This window comes from Etheostoma spectabile, chromosome 23 (genome assembly GCF_008692095.1).
Source record: "Etheostoma spectabile isolate EspeVRDwgs_2016 chromosome 23, UIUC_Espe_1.0, whole genome shotgun sequence".
NCBI lineage: Eukaryota > Metazoa > Chordata > Actinopteri > Perciformes > Percidae > Etheostoma > Etheostoma spectabile.
In genome coordinates this window covers 21,817,778-21,835,851 of record NC_045755.1, presented here as the reverse complement: position 1 = coordinate 21,835,851, position 18,074 = coordinate 21,817,778, and the positions used below count along the sequence as shown (strand labels likewise).

The 18,074-nt window shown below is 40.9% G+C and overlaps 1 protein-coding gene across 1 annotated transcript in view; it reads left to right on the top strand.

Annotated features, from left to right (window-relative positions):
• Nucleotides 1-18,074, top strand: part of tmtc1 (transmembrane O-mannosyltransferase targeting cadherins 1) — a 166,693-nt gene that overhangs the window by 96,197 nt on the left and 52,422 nt on the right. The window contains 3 exon segments of the mRNA XM_032504865.1: nucleotides 4,846-4,927; nucleotides 6,650-6,753; nucleotides 13,907-14,096. Of these exon segments, the coding sequence (XP_032360756.1) occupies nucleotides 4,846-4,927; nucleotides 6,650-6,753; nucleotides 13,907-14,096 (376 nt within the window).

Genomic DNA, 18,074 nt, shown 5'->3' with positions numbered 1-18,074 from the left:
GTTTCAGCTCTGTGACTTCCCCAGAGCTGCCCATCACAGTTCACACTACATCACACATCATAAGACATTGCATGGCATAACATCAACTCTGAGAGAGTGACAGAGAGAGAAAAAGAGAGATTTGCAGCACACAGCAGATATATTGAATCCTGTCTAATGCAAATGTGAAACCAAACCAGCAGAGCACTCAGTGAATACAGTGAAGACAGTCTTTCTATGCATTTGTGTACAGTGTATGTTTATTTGTGAAATTGTTAGGTGAGATGGTGTAACAAACCGTGAGAAATTCCGGACTGTTATCTGATGAAAATTATAGGGAGGGTAAACAAAATCTATTAATGTCTTTCCTGCACAAAGCTCTGACACATATTCTGAGAATTGCTATCCTTAAATGTTAGAAATTCCTGGAAACTGAATATTTTCCATATCATTAAATGACTCCAGAAATTAAAAAAACATTATGGAAGTTTTTAAATGTATGTTACGGAACACCCATAACTGTCCATGTTTTTATCAGAAGTGGATTAATTTACATCATATAGCCATTTGGAGACGTTGTTTATCTCATCATCATCATGATATATAACCGCTGATAGCATGCAGCTGTGTTCGTGTGTGTGTGTGTGTGGGGTGTGTGTGTGTGTGTGTGTGTGTGTGTGTGTGTGTGTGTGTGTGTTGTGTGTGTGTGTGTTTGTGTGTGTGTGTGTGTGTGTGTGTGTGTGTGTGTGTGTAGGCCACTACAGAGTTTCCACTTCACCCATTCAGTGACTCAGTCTGAGCCTGGAGTGTTGTGCGCTGGCCCTGTCATTTTTCAGTGGCTGGGCAAGTTTAAATAACAGTGGTACATAGTGACAAAAAGGAGGAGGACGAGGAGAGAAACTGCCACTGAGAAGGAGGAATTATAAAGGATTTCAGCTTCGCAGCTGCAAGTGGAGTATTGAGGGCTTTGACCTGAGCTACAGTCCTTTACCGTCTCCTGTTCATGTGTGAGAATAAGCTGACCCCGACCTTTCTTGAAAACAATCAGCCACAGTCTATTTTCTGTCTCACTTCCTACCTCCCACAACACCTCCCCACAAACACACACCTCCTCCCCTCCATTCATCCTCCAGTGTTGCCACGGTAACAGTTGTCATGGTAAATTAGCATCCTGCCATGCCGATGCACGGAATTGTCTTTCCAATGATCCTATGGGAAAAGTTGAGGCCCGGGTCGGAAGACACTAACATCTGTCTGTTCCTCTCTCTCACTCTCACTCTCTCTCTCTCTCTCTCTCTCTCTCTCTCTCTCTCTCTCTCTCTCTCTCTCTCTCTCTCTCTCTCTCTCTCTCACACTCTCTCTCTCTCTCTCTCTCTCCCCTCTCTCTCTCTCTCTCTTTCTCTCAAATTTTCAGTTTGCTTTATTGGCATGACAAAAAAAATCCATCTGTGTTGCCAAAGCATAATAACAAGCATACATATAAGGAGTACAACAATCATTGCTATAGTGCATATTTATTATGTAGGGGTGGGAGCTAGGGCTGCAACTAACGATTTTTTTCATAGTCGATTAATCTGTTGAAAACATTTGTTTCAGCACAATCTAGTGAAGTTAGCACAAGACTGTAGTCATTATCTGAGCCAGCGGAAGCATGTAGAGGTTAAAGCTGCGTAGATAGGCTAGGCTAGGCTTGCTTGGGCTCATCTTCTCCACATTTTTGGTGGTGTTTACTCTGATGTTTACATTTGAAAACTTGATTGCCCAGCTGGCTAGCTAGCTGAGGCCAGCAGATTTGCAGGAGGGTAGAAGAGTTGGTAGGAGACTGGGAAGTTGATTTCACAACCCTGATGTGGGACTCGTAGCCACACGCCATCACCATCTAACGTCAACCCCTATTTCCAAATAGACAATTCAGCATAAATTTAATAATACACGTATGGAGCTGACTGAAAGGAGACTGCAGTGGTCGGAGTGTGGCCCGTTACAACTGTCATTTACAATTATAAATTCTTTAAGGGCGTATTCACACCAGCATCATTTAGTTAAGTTGAATAGAATTTGTTTTCCTTGTTGGTGCGGTTGTTTTGGGAGGGTGCAGTCTTGCATTGCCAGACAGGCTAGTCCACACAACATCTCTAGTAGGGTAAATATTTGCTCTGGTTTATCGGCATGTCTTTAAACCAGTCACCGTTGTCTTGGGCGGCACTTAGCACCAGACAGAGCAACCGTACCTCTGCTAAATGGTCTCAGGAAGGAACTTGTTTTGGTGGAGCATGTGTACTTTCAGAAGTAGTTTTAGTTGTACAATAGAAAACTCTGATTGGACAGATAGTCTAGCTAGCTGTCTGGATTTACCCTGCAGAGATCTGAGGACCAGGTAACCATAGTCCTTAGAAATCCACCAAAGGTTAGAACGCCAACACAGAGACAGAAGACGGGGACGGACATCCTGCCAAAAATGAGAACGTTAGTCATGCAACAGAAAACTGGACAGATAGTCTAGCTAGAGTTTAGAATGCCAACACCAAGAAAACAGAACATCTTGAACAATCCTGTAAATGAAACTTTGTCGATCTAGACTACAACAACAACAAACCCTGGTTTGTCTCAGACAGGGTTGCCGTCTATTTGCTTTACAATAACGTACATCTTAAACAGCACATATCTCTTTACTGTGAACCTTTGCACATCAACCAACTCAATATATGTGCACATCCTGCACAACAACTGCACAGCTCTCTCATTCTAAAACAGTTAAATTGTACATAATTGATAAAGGATAGTCTTTTTCATTCTTCTATTCTATAATTATACTCTTCTTTTTTTTTTTTTACTTTAGAAGTACTTTGCCTGCATGTTTATTGTATGCACCACAGCACATTTCTTGTAATTGAAAACCTACTTGCAATAAACTTAATTCTGATTCTAATAACAATGGTAATACAAAAAAGAAGGGACTCATGAGCACCGATATTTATATTCATACTATTTATATATTCTGCCTCATGACTGCTATGGTTGAACACACCAAATAATTAAGGTATCAATGCTTTGACCTGGATTCTCTCCAAAGTGCACATTGCTAACATTTTTACCTTCAGAGATTTTTATTGAGAGCATATGAGTTTTAAGCCCATTAAAAGTAAGTAAGTGCACCACTCTCTAGAAACAAGTTGGTGAATGGTGTTCATCAGGGAAAACAGCCTGGCTCCTTTTTTTTTTTTTTTTTGCAATGCAGACGCAAGTGCTGCTGCAGAGTCTGACTCTTTGTCATTGTGTCTCTTTGCTCCGCAAATCTCAGCAGAACAGACAGAGCAAAGACAAATATAGAGTAAAGGGAGTCGAGAGCAAAGGGAGAGAGAGGCAGAGATGAAACAGGCGGAGACAGAGTGTGAGACAGACAGAATGTGTGTAGAATTCCTGTGAGATCTCTTCTCTCACCATCTCTAGAATGCTTTGAAAGCTCTGCACAAGGGAAACATCTCAAAGTGACGGGGTGTTGAATGGATTCTCCTTGCTTTTCCTTTCAGTAGTATCTGTATGATCCCTCCTTCTCATCTTATTCTCTTGCTGCCTTTTTCTGCAGTTTAAGCTTTTTCTTTTGTTTCTACCTCAGGCTAATCTATAGGACTCTGTGGTCTGGGGGAGGGGGTCATAAATTATCTTTATTGAATGGCTGGATCAATGAATGTGTGTGGTGACTTTGAAAACTTTGCATTGCAGGAATGCAGACACGTACATGTTGTTAAAATGGACACTTTTTAATGACAAAACTACTGAGAGGCCGCAAAATGTCCTTAATATGGAAGAAGCACCAACATAACAGAGTTTTGATGTTGAGATAAACATTGATGGCAGAGGTAAACATACTGAGATTTGGAGGTTCCAGGTGAACTTGAGGAAGACATAGCAGATTTGCGGTTTTAACACATCTGTGAGGATTCTTGTGGAGGTGCAGTCTCTCTCCAGTAGCCTATGTAAATTACCCGTAAACCATGCCAGTATCCAAAGACCACCATGCCATGGGACGTGTAAAGGGTTGGGTTGTCAACAAAACAGTACCAAATGTTGCATACACAGGAGGAAATCTTTACTTCTTGGGGAATATTTTTAGTGGCGGATTAATCCTTATTTGGTATACTAGTCAGTATTTGTGAGTACACTACAGTGTGTGTGTTTGTTCATCGTAATGAAGGAACTCTTTACTTCATTTCACAGGGATAGTGCATAATAATAACATTGAAAATATGCCAGAGTTAGCCAGAAAGGCTTTATTTCATCTGTAATACCTGGGCAGGTAATAGTATAAAGTTCTTACGTAAAAAATAAAAGCAATAAAGCGATAAAAGCAGTGGGAAAATATGCGGATATTAACAGAGCCCACACTATATATACAACAAGGGGAGACAGCTCTTATGACACACAGAGGCATGACAACAATATTGGGCCTGGTTAGGTGTGAATATTATGTACAGAGAGCTGGAGCAGCACTTACACTAAGCAAAATAATGACAAGTAAGACAATAATCAACACAAAAACACCTATGAGGTGCGCGCAATACATGTTAATTAATGCATAAGTTGGCATTGTTTGCTGGTGTTGATTTTCTTGTTACAATTCACAATGTCCTTTTTTTAAGAAACATTGTTAATGCTAACCACTGTTCATTTCACTTTGTGTCATTTGGAATACCCCCTTAATGTAAGACAGGCTCTGTGGAACACGCTCTAGGTGTCTGCTATCCACCAGTTAAAATGGAATTCAGAGCCACAGTGAAGGAGAGGACCACTTTAACAGCCAAAACACCCAGTAAGACTTAAGGCTAGTAGAGTGAGACTGACCTGCTGTATGTCTGTATCCCTCAGTCACCTGTCTGGCTCCAGATTCAGGGACCTCCAACACATCTGCAGCCCCTTCATCAAGCGAGCCTGCCTCGTCTCTGCCTATGTGAGTATTTATTTAGATTATTTTACCATTATGGTGGTTCTGCATGCTTTAGTCATTTGCCTACTAATTGTAAATACTTACTATTTCTAATGGCCATTTTACAAAGTGAAACACAGATTTTAAAGCGCCTTTCTTGGCACTCAAGTAAGCCGTACAGGGTATACATACTTAAGCCATTTTGAAAACAGTAAAAAAATACTATACAACAATAACAACAGAAAACAGCAGAGCAATAGACATTCAAGTGTAATAGGCTGCTTTAAACAGATGTGTTTTTATTTGGAACGGGGGGGTGATAACGACTTGCAGAGGGACTGAGTGCTCTGCTCCCCAGGGGGGTGAGATGGGCTGGTGGGACAGAGAGGTGTATGGAAGAAGAGGATCTGAGGGAGCGGGAGGGAGTGGGACGCTGGAGGAGATCAGACAAATATGGGGGCGCAAGGTTGTGGATGGCCTTGAATGCAAACAGGAGGACTTTGAATTGGATACGGAACTGGACCGGGGGCCAGTGGAGCTGTTGGAGGACAGGAGTGATGGATGGAGGAAGGGGTTTTGAGTTATGATGCCTGCAGCTGAATTCTGGACCATTTAAAGATTGTCTAGGGATTTGTGAGCAAGACCGAAGAGGAGAGATTTACAGTAATCCAGACATCCAAGTGACATGACTGTGGACAAGGATGGCGGCAGTGTGGGGGGGAGCCGATTGATGTTTTCCAGGTGGAAGTAGGCTCTGTGTGGTAGGGTAATGTTATTGATATGAGGTTGAAAAGATAATGTGCTGTCAAGGATGACACCCAGAGTCTTAACTCACTGACTGAGCTAGGCGGGCTAACACGCTGTCAGCCCGGTTGGTGGAGCGTGGAGGGCGACAAGAGCTGGACCAGATGGCCTTTATTCCTGTTGAGCTGTTGTGGGGGAGATTCCGACAGGACCCTAGGTGGATGTATCTCCGGCAGGGCTGCAAGACGATGTAGGTGGCCGAGTACAACAGCAAACCCATCACTAGCAGGAGAAATGTAAATGTGCTGTATTTATATAGCGCTTTTCTAGTCTTAACGACTACTCAAAGCGCTTTTACATCATACAGGAAACATTCACCATTCATACACATTCATACACTGTGGCCGAGGCTGCCGTTACACTGTCCAATAAGGTGATTCTGGTAAGATAAGAAAATAAAAAGTTACCGGCGAGCAGCAATAAATAAATAAATATGCCTTTGAACATATTTCAAAGGCATATTTATGAAATAAATAAATGAGGCAACAGATACATCATGAAATAAATAAATGAGGCAACAAATACATAAATAATGAAATAAATGTAAGTATTCATATAAAAAATTATCAATATACTGTGTATATATGTATACATATATAGATACATTTACTAAAACTTTTAATTATGTCATGGTACTTTTTATTTCATAAGTCCATGTTTATTTATTTCAAAAGACTTTTATTTCCTAATGCCACATTTATTGATTTCCCTCTCTATATATTTCCAACTGTTATATGCAGATCAGGGTGCGTGGCTATCTTTCACATTTTGGGAAAGGTTTGAGTGTCGTACCTCTGTCCTGCCCTGTTCTCATGATGTACACTTTTACTTCCTTCAATATTGCCTTCCATTTTAAAGTGTGTTTTGTCATTGTACACTATAAATGGACTGTAAACAGGAAGCTGTTGGTGGATTCTAAAATCCCCCCCCCCGTTCCTCCAGGTGGTGGTCATCATGTCGGTCAGGCTGTGGCTGATGGGAGGATCCATGCCTCTCTTCTCTGAACAGGACAACCCTGCCTCCTTCTCACCACACCTGCTTACCAGGTCAGTGTCAGACACACACATGCGCACACACACACACATGCACAAGCACAAGCACACACACACACACAAATACACACACACACACAAAGACACACACACACACACACACATACAAGAACATACATACACTCAGAAGCACATACACACTGACACAGAGACACACGCACACACACACACATATCAGTGCATGCCTAGTAGTGTATTTGGCTCTAAGGAGATGGACATGGTGGTAATACTGACAACTTTTGACCAAACTTTCTCCAGTAATAAAAAGTTGTTATGTCTTAAGAAGGGGTTCATAGTACGTATCAGGACAGAAATTTGTTGTTACTTTTATCTTAATTTATGTTATTTTATAAACAGTCTATAAACAATCAATTAATTCACGGATGTTGTAAATGATTTCCTTTTGTTACAAAGACTAGTATTTAGAAACTCAGCAACATGTTGCTGTTGAGGCAACACATCAAATCATAAAGCAACACTATTACCTCACTAAGGGAAAAGTCTGCTTTCAGGTTTTGAATGATATAACTATTGGAAGGAATGCCATGAAATTTGGTACAAACATTCATTGTCCCCAGAGAATAAATCATAATTACTTTGGTGATCCACTGACTTTCCCCGTAAAATGTCTTAGTGTCTTCTCAGTGGATTGGTACAAAATGTTGTATAGACATTTATGGTTCTCAAATGATAAATTATATATATTTTTTGATGAACCCCTGACAAACGCCACATTCGTGGTTTGGAGTGATTTACCTCATCAACTAGGCTATTGAATGGATTCCCATGACATGTGGTAAAGATATTCTTTTTCTCCACATTCCCCTTTGTGGACTTGTAATCTACCGCCCTCATCAGGTCAAAACTCAGTTTAAAATGATAATATAGCAAAGAAGAGACATGGTAGAACAGTGGGGGGGTTGGATTGGGAACCGGAAAGTGGTTCAAGTCCCCATAGGGACCAAAGTATGGTGGTGGACTAGTAGCTGGAGAGGTGCCAGTTCACCTCTTGGGCATTGCCAAGGTGCTCTTGAGCAAGGCATTGAATCCCAAACTGCTCGGTCTGTTGTTCCGGTGCCGCTGGAAATTCCGCCAATTTCCCTTCGGTTAACTGCGCCTCAGATCTATGCAGGGTAAATCCAGACAGCTAGCTAGACTATCTGTCCAATCTGAGTTTTCTGTTGAGGACTAAAACTAATTCTGAACGTACACGTGTTCCACCAAAACAAGGTCCTTCCTTAGACTATTTGCAGAGGCATTGTGGCTCTGTCCGGTGCTTAGTGTCGCCTAAGAAAATGGTGATTGGTTTAAAATAATAAACCAGAGTAGGTTTTCTCCCATCCAAGAATGCTGTGTGGATTATTCAGACCTTACTCCGCAACACTGTGGAGTAAGGTCTGACAATGTGGGACTAATGAGATCCTAGTAAGTTAGTATTAAGGATTGCGGGTGCCAGCAGACAGCAGTAAGTTCTGATGGTCCTCTCAGCAGTGTCAGGGTTTGTCGGCGTCGGTGAGCGATTCGAACAGCAGTGGTGAAAAATAGCTCTCCTCTCCCTCGGCCACCTGGGAAATTTACAGCGGATTCTCATATCCCTCGCTCTGTCCTTCCTGCTCACCTTCATTTCTTTGTCATTATTTTTGCTCCCCGATGTCTGTCTGAGCCTCCAGTATTCCTTCATCACCTATATGTGTGACTGTCTGTCTGTCAGTGTGTCCTCGCTCCATCCATCCTGCTCTTCTCGTGGCCGTTCAACATTGACAGTATGCAGGTAGAAATTTAAAATAACTTTTTAAATTTGATTTTGACTCATGGACCCAGTTTCTCCAGGCTTTGTTTGGGGGCCTCTACTATCTAACATGTTTATATGCTTTAACCAAATGAGTAGGATTCCCACTGAGCCAGTACTGAGCCAAAGTTGGTTTTCAATCCTTATATATATAGCACTTTATATATAAAGTATATAGAAAGTATATATTGGAGGTGGCAGTAGCTCAGTCAAGAGTTCACCTCCTGGACACTGCCAAGGTGCTCTTGAGCAAGGCACGGAACCCCCCTCAACCTCTCAGAGCGCCTGTTTAGCACTGGCAGCCCACTCATTCTGACATCTCTGCATTAGTGCATGTAAAGGACCTGAGCATGTGTGTGTGTAGTTAAGGCCTGTGTGTAGTGTGTAATAACAACAGTGTAAATTGTTATTTCCCCATCAATAAAGAGTATAAATTATTATTATTATTATTATTATTATTATTATTATTATTACTATCTCAATCATCAATAACGAGTTTTGGACGAGAATTGGACGGGCAGTTCAGTGCAGTACTCTCAGTACCATAAATAGTCTTACAGTAAAGTTGGTACACGGGCCCATAGAAATAGGGTCTGATAAACAGTAGCACATTACAGGAAAGAAGGATGATGAAATATTACAGCCATAGATAATGTAGTCTAATTGGTTCATGTTCCTAACTAACTTGTGACAATGAATCTCTGTATCTTGAAACATTAAACATGGAATATTGTTTCTGTCTCCATACAACTATGCATTAATGCAACAGTTACTCATCATTTAGAGCAGTTGTATCCGTTGGTAGTTAGATCACTGTAATGAAATGAATAGACAATCATTTGAAATGTAATGGGTGAATTGCTTTTTGAAGTAGTAGTACGTTGACGTTAAGTTGAGTCATATTGAACAGGTGATCTTTGGTAAATGAACAAATGATCTTAGGTTTATGTGTATTGTATCCAAGCAATTGAAACAAATGTTAGAAGTTTGAAAAAATGTGCATTTTGATCATTGGTTGTATGTTTTGTGTCTAGAGTTTTGAGAAATGACGTCAAGTTTCTGAAATTAGTGCTTGTGAGTGATTGTAAAAAACTGTAAATATGACTAAAACTCACCTCAACGTTTGATGTTAGGATAAGAATTAAGAGAAAATCTAAGAGAAGCTGACCAAATGACACCGAACACTACAGAACTTTGAGATCGCTGTATTTTTCCTCCGAGCCATTTTACTCATTGAGATTGCTTTGTTGTATATGCAAACATGTGTCTGTGTGTGTTTGTGTGTCTGTGTGTGTGACGAGGAATAGAACAGCTGAGTGCGCTGCTTTCCACCTCAGGAGAACAGAACGTCCAGATGCCACCTGGCAAATGACTCGTTTTCTCTTTCTACGCCCCGATCTACTTAGGATAAACTACTTTTATCCTAACTTCCGTTTCTTCTCCTGTCTGCGAGCTTCTGTCAATACGAGAGTGTGTGTATGAGGGCGCCTTTGTGTGTGTGTGTGTGTGTGTGTGTGTGTGTGTGTGTGTGTGTGTGTGTGAGATAATTTGTGGTTAGAGGGGCATGAAAAGTCTGGAAAAGGGAATTGAATTTATGGCCCAGACCCATCACATGACGACAGGTGGAGAACATTCTGCTGCATGCTAAACAACCTGTCAGCACTACCTTAGTGTGTGTGTGTGTGTGTGCGTGCGTGCGTGCGTGCGTGCGCGTGTGTGTGTGTGTGTGTGTGCTCAAGACAACCTTTGAAAGTCCTCTGCAGTTCTTTGTATGCCCATTGACTCAGTTCTGTATTTATTTTAGACTTTGCCTCTCGTGTCTCTCCCTAGCCGTCAATCTCTCTAATAGCCGATCTGAACAGCACTCGGGGGAACAAAGGGAGACATCAGAGGGCTCGGGAAGAGGGTGGAGCAGCACTAGCTCCTTTCGTCTTCCTGACATGTTTTAATTGTCATGTTCAGAGGGGATTCAGCTTGTGTCACACACACATACGTACACACACACGCACCATGGCCCGTAAAGGTGGCTTCACAGCCACGTTGAGCATCAGAGTCTTCCCTTAGATCGTCCTGGAGGAAATCAATACCTAACCCGCGGCCTGACTATTAAGAATTCAGTCCAACACGAGCTCTGTCAGAATCAATGAGGACTTTAGCTCAGCGTCTTTTGTGCTGTTACCTCATTTTACTGGAGTCAGAGGGGACAATCGACTTGAAGTGGTTGCTCTAAATTAGCTGGAAGTCAGTTGTGGGAGAGGAATAATAATGGCTGATGAAAGAATGACTCTGTAAAAATGAAAACACGATGGTCAAGCCTGTCTAATATTACTAGACATTCTACTATGCCCTCATTTGCAGCCATGTCTCCTTAAATTATGTTTATAGGGAACTTAACAGGGCCCATTCCAGGGTTATTTAAGTGTGGCGGCACAGGGTGGGGGGGGACCAGAAATCAGTCAAGGGGGCCCCGGGGGATTTTGATCTAGAATACAGCAGATAATTTGCTTAGAAATATAGCAAATATTGGATAGGATAGACCAACAAGATGCAAATTTGGTAAATAAAACACATCACATTCCTCATTAATTTAACTTTTTATCACTTTATTTTCAATACACCTTTTTTTATGGGCTCTTTAGCTAACATTTGGATAGTCATCATAGAAACATTCAGTGGTAATTTTTTTAACAGAAGCAAATACAAATAAAGTGCAATACACTTCCAATAAACTTGCCTCAAACTTCAACGGAGAAAACCCTGCTGTACACAGTTTTCAGATGAAAACAGAAATAAACTGTGATACTCACTTATTTCCAGTGTTGGGCAAGTTACTTTAAAAAAGTAATTAGTTACAGTTACTAGTTACTTCTTCCAAAAGTAACTAAATAAGATACTCAGTTACTAATTATAATAGTAACTAGTTAATTCAGAAAGTAACTAATGCGTTACTTTCATGTAAATTTTAAAAATGCTCAAATGTGACACACCCTCTTTAATGGAACATAAAATACATATGCATGTTCAATTATTTATGATAAATCTGAATATTATAATGAAATGGACACTTAATACAATGCATTATTAACAGAAACTGTACACACATCTAAACTCTTTTAATGTTGCCCTGGGGCAAAGTGAGACTGGCCTCCAATCAGATGCCATATGCGATATAGCGATTTAGCAAAAATAAATTAAAGTGGCCAGATGTTTGATTGATGTGTGTGTGTGTGTGTGTGTGTGTGTTAGAAAGAGTGAGGGAGAAGTGAGAAAGTGACAGCGATTAGTTTCGGAGTGTGTAGCCACTCCAGAGTCATAGTGCCTGTTTTCTGACCATGGTGGGAAATTTTTAGCAGGAAAAGTCCCCCTCCCCTTGATTTCATAATGCAAACGCCGTTATTTTATAACGCTGTTATTTCCATCCCTGCTTAATTTTTACAGCCACAAGTGCTCTACAGCGAGTTTCATAGGTTTCTAAACTGGCCTCAACATTTCAACAAAGTACTCAGTTGCCGTACAATGTATGTTTAAAGTATGAATCTATTTACCAAGTGGAAATGCAGCGATTGGCAGAACAGGCAGCAAATTGACAGTATTCTCATCCAATGGAAATCAAATTACTGGGATTGACAGCACTCTAGCCCACCCCCCTACCCCCCTAGACCAGCCCCTGGTACTTCAATGTTTTTCTATTTACGTTGTTAATCAGGATGGATGAGGGGGTGGGAGGATGACTTTGATAGCGCACTTCAGGGTTCACATCCTGACTCGTCTGGGGTAAGGTTTAGGCACGAAAGGACTTTGGTTCAGTCTTTCTTTTGTCTTTATTCAAGGGGAAGTTTGTGCACAGGCATACTGCCGTCACCAACCATGGGTTCCAGGGAAGGTGACTCGTGCCACACCTACACTTCATTGTTTTGTTCTCTTAGACTCAAAACGTGCTCTGTGGACAGAATTGTTGGTGTGGAAGAGGATTTTTGTATCTAACCAGACCATGATCCATCCCTAGCCTTAACCAAGAACTGTGAGTGCCTGAACATACCCATAAACAAGTTTAATAATTCTAGCAGTCTCTGGCACTGTGCTTCTTCTGTGGGGTTAGTGTAGTGTGTGCTCGGGACTTGCATAAATGTGATCAGTCACAAGACTCACAAGGGCATGCTAAAGCACTCCACATTGCCCATGCTCTATCTCTTTCTGCACTTTATTCATCCCTCCTCCTTCCTCAGATCAAGTCCCGTTCTGTCGAACCCTGCCCCGGCTGTTTCCACTGAAGCAGATAGCTGCCACACTGTGGACACATCAGTACTCCAGACAGCCATACACTTACAGACATATGTAGGGAAAGGGAGAAGAAAAAGACAACCACAGCAAAGCAAACCAATCAGAATTAAATTCAGCTGCAACACAACAGCACCACTTTTATCATTAAATACACTGAGTGGTTTGACAATGTGAATGTCAAAATGGTTTAAATCCATCTTTGTCCGCTGCTCCGTCAGGTTGCGGGGGGGAGCAGCTCCAGCAAGGGACCCCAAACTTCCCTTTCCCAAGGAAAACTCTAAGAAGGGGGGAATATCCACTAAAGCTTAAAGAAAGCTCACTTTTACAGTTGTTGTTCATTCGTTATTACTTTTTCTAAAGAAGCCAGGAGTTGAGTTTTTGATGAGCTGGCATTGCTCAACTTCAAAAGCGCTATTGTCCGAGTATCTTTGGGCTCCAGTAGTCAAACCTAAAATTCTTCTGGGCCCATAGTCATAGCAAGTGAGTATTTGTTACAACTGCATGCCAAATGAATAAGAGCACACAAGGCACAATTGCCTCCTAAGTTACCAAACGGAGTCCGATGCAGTCAGTCGACATTAAACACACCGCGGCTACATTCACTTCCTGCTAACTTCTTCAGAACAGCAGCACCGATCAGTTTTAACCGAATAATCTGACTGGCTCAGCCAAAAACACCAGATCTGCAGCACGTTAGCAGGTTGCTACAGTTTCTTTGACGCAGACTTAACCAGATAGTCCGCGACTGTCCTGCTTTTATTACAGACTCACAACAGACAGTCGCTGTGTGCATGGACTCACAGCGGACACACTGGAATGGATATTTGGCATTATTTCATACAAACGGGAACCACAGATGTATGAAACTGTCAATTGGATTAATTTACCTCTTAATCGAAGGTGCTGGAACTCCATTCAGGATTGTTCTGGCCCCCTTAAACCCCTGCTCATGATTGATTTAAATTCTTGTTAGGCTTAACTATTGATAGCATTGCTGTGTGATTCTAATTTTCCTTGTCTTTTTTTCTTCTTTCCCATCTTACCCGCACCCTCCGTCTCTCCACCACCTCTCTTCAGGATTTTGACCTACTCCTACCTGCTGTCTTTCAACGCCTGGCTGCTGCTGGCCCCCATCGTGCTGTGTTACGACTGGCAGGTGGGCAGCATTCCCCTGGTGGAGTCGCTGGGTGACCCGCGCCACCTGGCCACCGCGCTGCTGGCCGTGGTGATGCTGCTTCTCTGCCTGCACTGCGTCTTCTCACTGCAGGTAAGAGCAAGAAAGGGATAAGTAGCTGAATTTCCCATGAAGTCTTTTGCTTCCTGATGCTTGTCAGTCCTCGTTCCATCATGCAACTACATCATTTGAAGAGTGGGAAGAAGATATGTAAGAGCTGGAAAAAGCCTACAGCTAACAAGGTTCTAGAAGAAGCCTTATGTTTACATGAAAGGTACAGTGGCAGTTAAAAGCTTCTGAAATTGAGCATTTTCTGTTAAGTCTCATCAGCAACTATACTTTCATTTAGGCAGTATAATACACAGAATAGAATAGGTATGAATTCACTTTAATTATCAACCTTGCACACTTAAAGGCAAATTTGGTTTTGTGTTGACTTGGACCCTATTCTCCCAAGCATTTGTGTCTAAGTGACTAAACTAAAATATTTGAAATTGGTCTGGTATTGAGCGAGAATGCGGCCGCCGTTAACCGGGCTGCAATGTAAGCCTACCTAATTTCTATACTTCTAAACAAAAAACTCCCGGAGCGCTGTTCACCCGACTCAAGTTCCACACTCCAAGCCCCTGTCTTCGGATACGAAGTCACCTTGTAATGGACCTTCCTTATTATAAAAAAGTTACACGCTAAAGCCTTAAGAGCTACCCGCTAACTAACCAACTGACATCAATGGATTTTGCAGTGAATAATTATGGCCCCAACAGAACGAGTCCTTATTATTTAAATGTCCTCTTGACCTCTCCAACAAAAGGGAACCAGACAAATGCCATGAAATTTGTAAAATCCAGTTTTATTGTCTTGGAGGTACCTGAAGGAACAACCACACAATTTTTCTTTTTTAATGTGCATGACACAAATTACGGGAAACAGTGGCCCATACAAATCATAGTTTTGTTAACACGCTGTACATGAGCCAAACTTTTTCACTTTTTTTTTACTCTTCTTTGCATTTCTTCGGTTTGAAGAAATGCCATTAAACTAGAGAAAGTTTTTCTCCCATCAGAATGCTGTGTGTGGAATACGAGACTACTTAAAAAAGCTAAATATTGCACTCGGCTGTGCTCAGTCACACACTTCAAACACTCACGTAATGCTACATGTTTTCATCTAGTCACCAAGGTTTAGGTGTATGGGAAACAAACACACACATTAGACACACATCCTTCCTTCCTATTAATTTACATTTTAAAACCAGGCTCATCTCGCACACCTCTTGTTACTGTGGAGACAGAGCTTGAAAGTGTGTTTGCGTATATATCATGTACAGTGTGTATTTTTCAAGGGACTGTTTTCTCTCTCTTAATCAGATCCAGGTTTTTATTACCTTCTTTCTTCCCTCAGCGCTTTTCTTCTTTTTCCCACATTGCATCTCTGCTTATGTCTGTCTTATATTTTAGATGGAGTCTTTATTGAATCATGCTGCAGATTTGTTGTATTGGCAGAAGAAATCATTTAGTTACACTAAGGCTGAGTCCTATTTCTCCATCTTCCCCCTTATCCCTTACCCATAGCCCTTGTCTCTTGAAACCAAGTGGTAAGGGCTAGGGGGGAAAATATACCCCTATGAAATGGGACACCACTTGGTTACATCACCATACAGTATTGATTACAAACTTCCAAGATGCCTTCTGTAAGTGTGTATGTCAATTGTGTGGGTTTTGAAAACAGTGTCATATGCATTTATATTCAATGGGGCTCAAATTTTTGGGCAACCCAAGTAAAAATTTGTATTAATGTGCATAAAGAAGCCAAAAAAATGGAAAATTTCCAAAAGGCATGAAATAACAGATTAGACATTCGTATATGTCACAAACCGTTAGATTTTATTTCCATAATTTACACCTTTAAAATAACAGAAAACAAAAAAATGGCGTCTGCAAAAGTTTGGGCACCCTGCAGAGTTTATAGCATGCACCGCCCCATGTGGAAAGCTGAGACCTGACAGCGTCATGGATTGTTCTCAATCATCGTCTGGAAAGACCAGGTGATGTCAATCTTAAGGTTTTAAATGCCCAGACTCATCTGACCTTGCCCCAACAATCAGCACCATGGCTTCTTCTAAGCAGTTGTCTAGAAAATTGAAACTGAAAATAGTTGACGCTCACAAAGCAGGAGAAGGCTATAAGAAGATAACAAAGAGTTTTTAAATGCCAATATCCTCTGTTCGGAATTTAATTAAGAAATGGCAGTCATCAGGAACAGTGGAAGTTAAAGCAAGATCTGGAAGACCAAGAAAAATGTCAGACAGAACAGTTGCATGATTGTGAGAAAAGCAAGTCCAAACCCACTTTTGACTGCACGATCCATCCAGAAAGACCTGGCAGACACTGGAGTTGTGATACACCATTCCACTATAAAGAGATACTTGCACAAATATGGTCTTCATGGAAGAGTCATCAGAAGAAAACCTCTTCTACGTTCTCACCACAAAAATCCACATTTGCAAATGAACATATAGACAAGCCTGATGCATTGTGGGAACAAGTTCTGTGGACCAATGAGGTTAAAATAGAACTTTTTGGCCGGAATTAGCAAAGGTACGTTTGGAGAAGAAAGGGCACAGAATTTAATGAAAAGAACCTCTGTCCAGCTTATGCATGGGAGGGGATCAATCATGCTTTGGGGTTGTATTGCAGCCAGTGGCACAGGGAACATTTCACGAGTAGAAGGAAAAATGGATTTAACAAAATTTCAGCAAAATTTGGACACTTGATGCCATCTGTGAAAAAGCTGAAGTTAAAGAGAGGATGACTTCTACAAATGGATAATGATCCTAAACACATCTCAAAATCCACGGTGGATTACATCAAGAGGCGTTAACTGAAGATTTTGTCATGGTCTTCACAATCTCCTGACCTCAACATAATTGAAAATCTATGGATACATATTAAAAGAGCAGTGCGTGACAGACAGCCCAGAAATCTCAAAGAACTGGACGACTTTTGGAAGTAAGAATGGGCAAAGATACCTCAAACAAAAATTGAAAGACTCTTGGCTGGCTTGCCAAAGGTATTAACCATTTTTTTGTTTTCTGTTATTTTGAAAGCGTAAATGATGGAAATAAAATCCAACTTTTTGTGACATATTATACAAATGTCTACTCTACACATTTGGAGCCTTTTGGAGATTTATCCATCTTTTCTTGGCTTCTTTATGCACATTAATAGAAATTTTTACCTGGGGTGCCCAAACTTTTGAGCCCCACTGTATTTATATATTTTATAGTTATTTTATGTTCACTTTGGTGGTGCAGAGGCAGATGTTCTTATCTTTGTACTTAGGTCTGTTTGCAATACATATGGGTATACAAACACATGGTGTGTTCAGTTATCACCGTTTTGAATTTCTTTGATGTTCAGAAAAACATTTTGTTAACAAAAATCTCTTTAGTGACCAATAAATTAAACATAAATGGCAAAAACATTACATAAAATATATAATAACAGAACCATTATCAACTATTAGAACCATAACTTACATGTCACACACATAAAAAGTCACTCAAATGTGTAAAACTAAAAAAAGACACAAGACCACAAACAAACATATTAACTACAGCTGTTCTGATATTCCTGACCAGTCTGAAGCCTGTTGGCCAGTAACCCCCCCCCCCCCCCCCACATCATTGTCCCGTATCATAACCAACAACAATATACAGTCCCTGACAAAAGTCTTGTCGCTTATCTATTTTGTAGAAACACCTGCTATTAACCTGACTTTTAATTAATCAATTGGTGTAAGAAATAGCTCATATGAAAAGCTAAAACCCTCCCAAATGATGTTCAATGCACTGAAATAAATTAGTTTCACTGAAACAAGATTTATCATTTAAACAAGACAGAAAGGTCAAATTTTGGCAAGACAAAGGTTTTGTCGAATATACAGAAATTGAACAAATTTACTACAAATACTAAAATATGTCAGCAAATTAAATAGTGGTGCTGTGGGATTCAAATTTTAATATCTTGTATGACTTCCATGAGCTTGAAGGACTGCATCCATGCGGTTTGG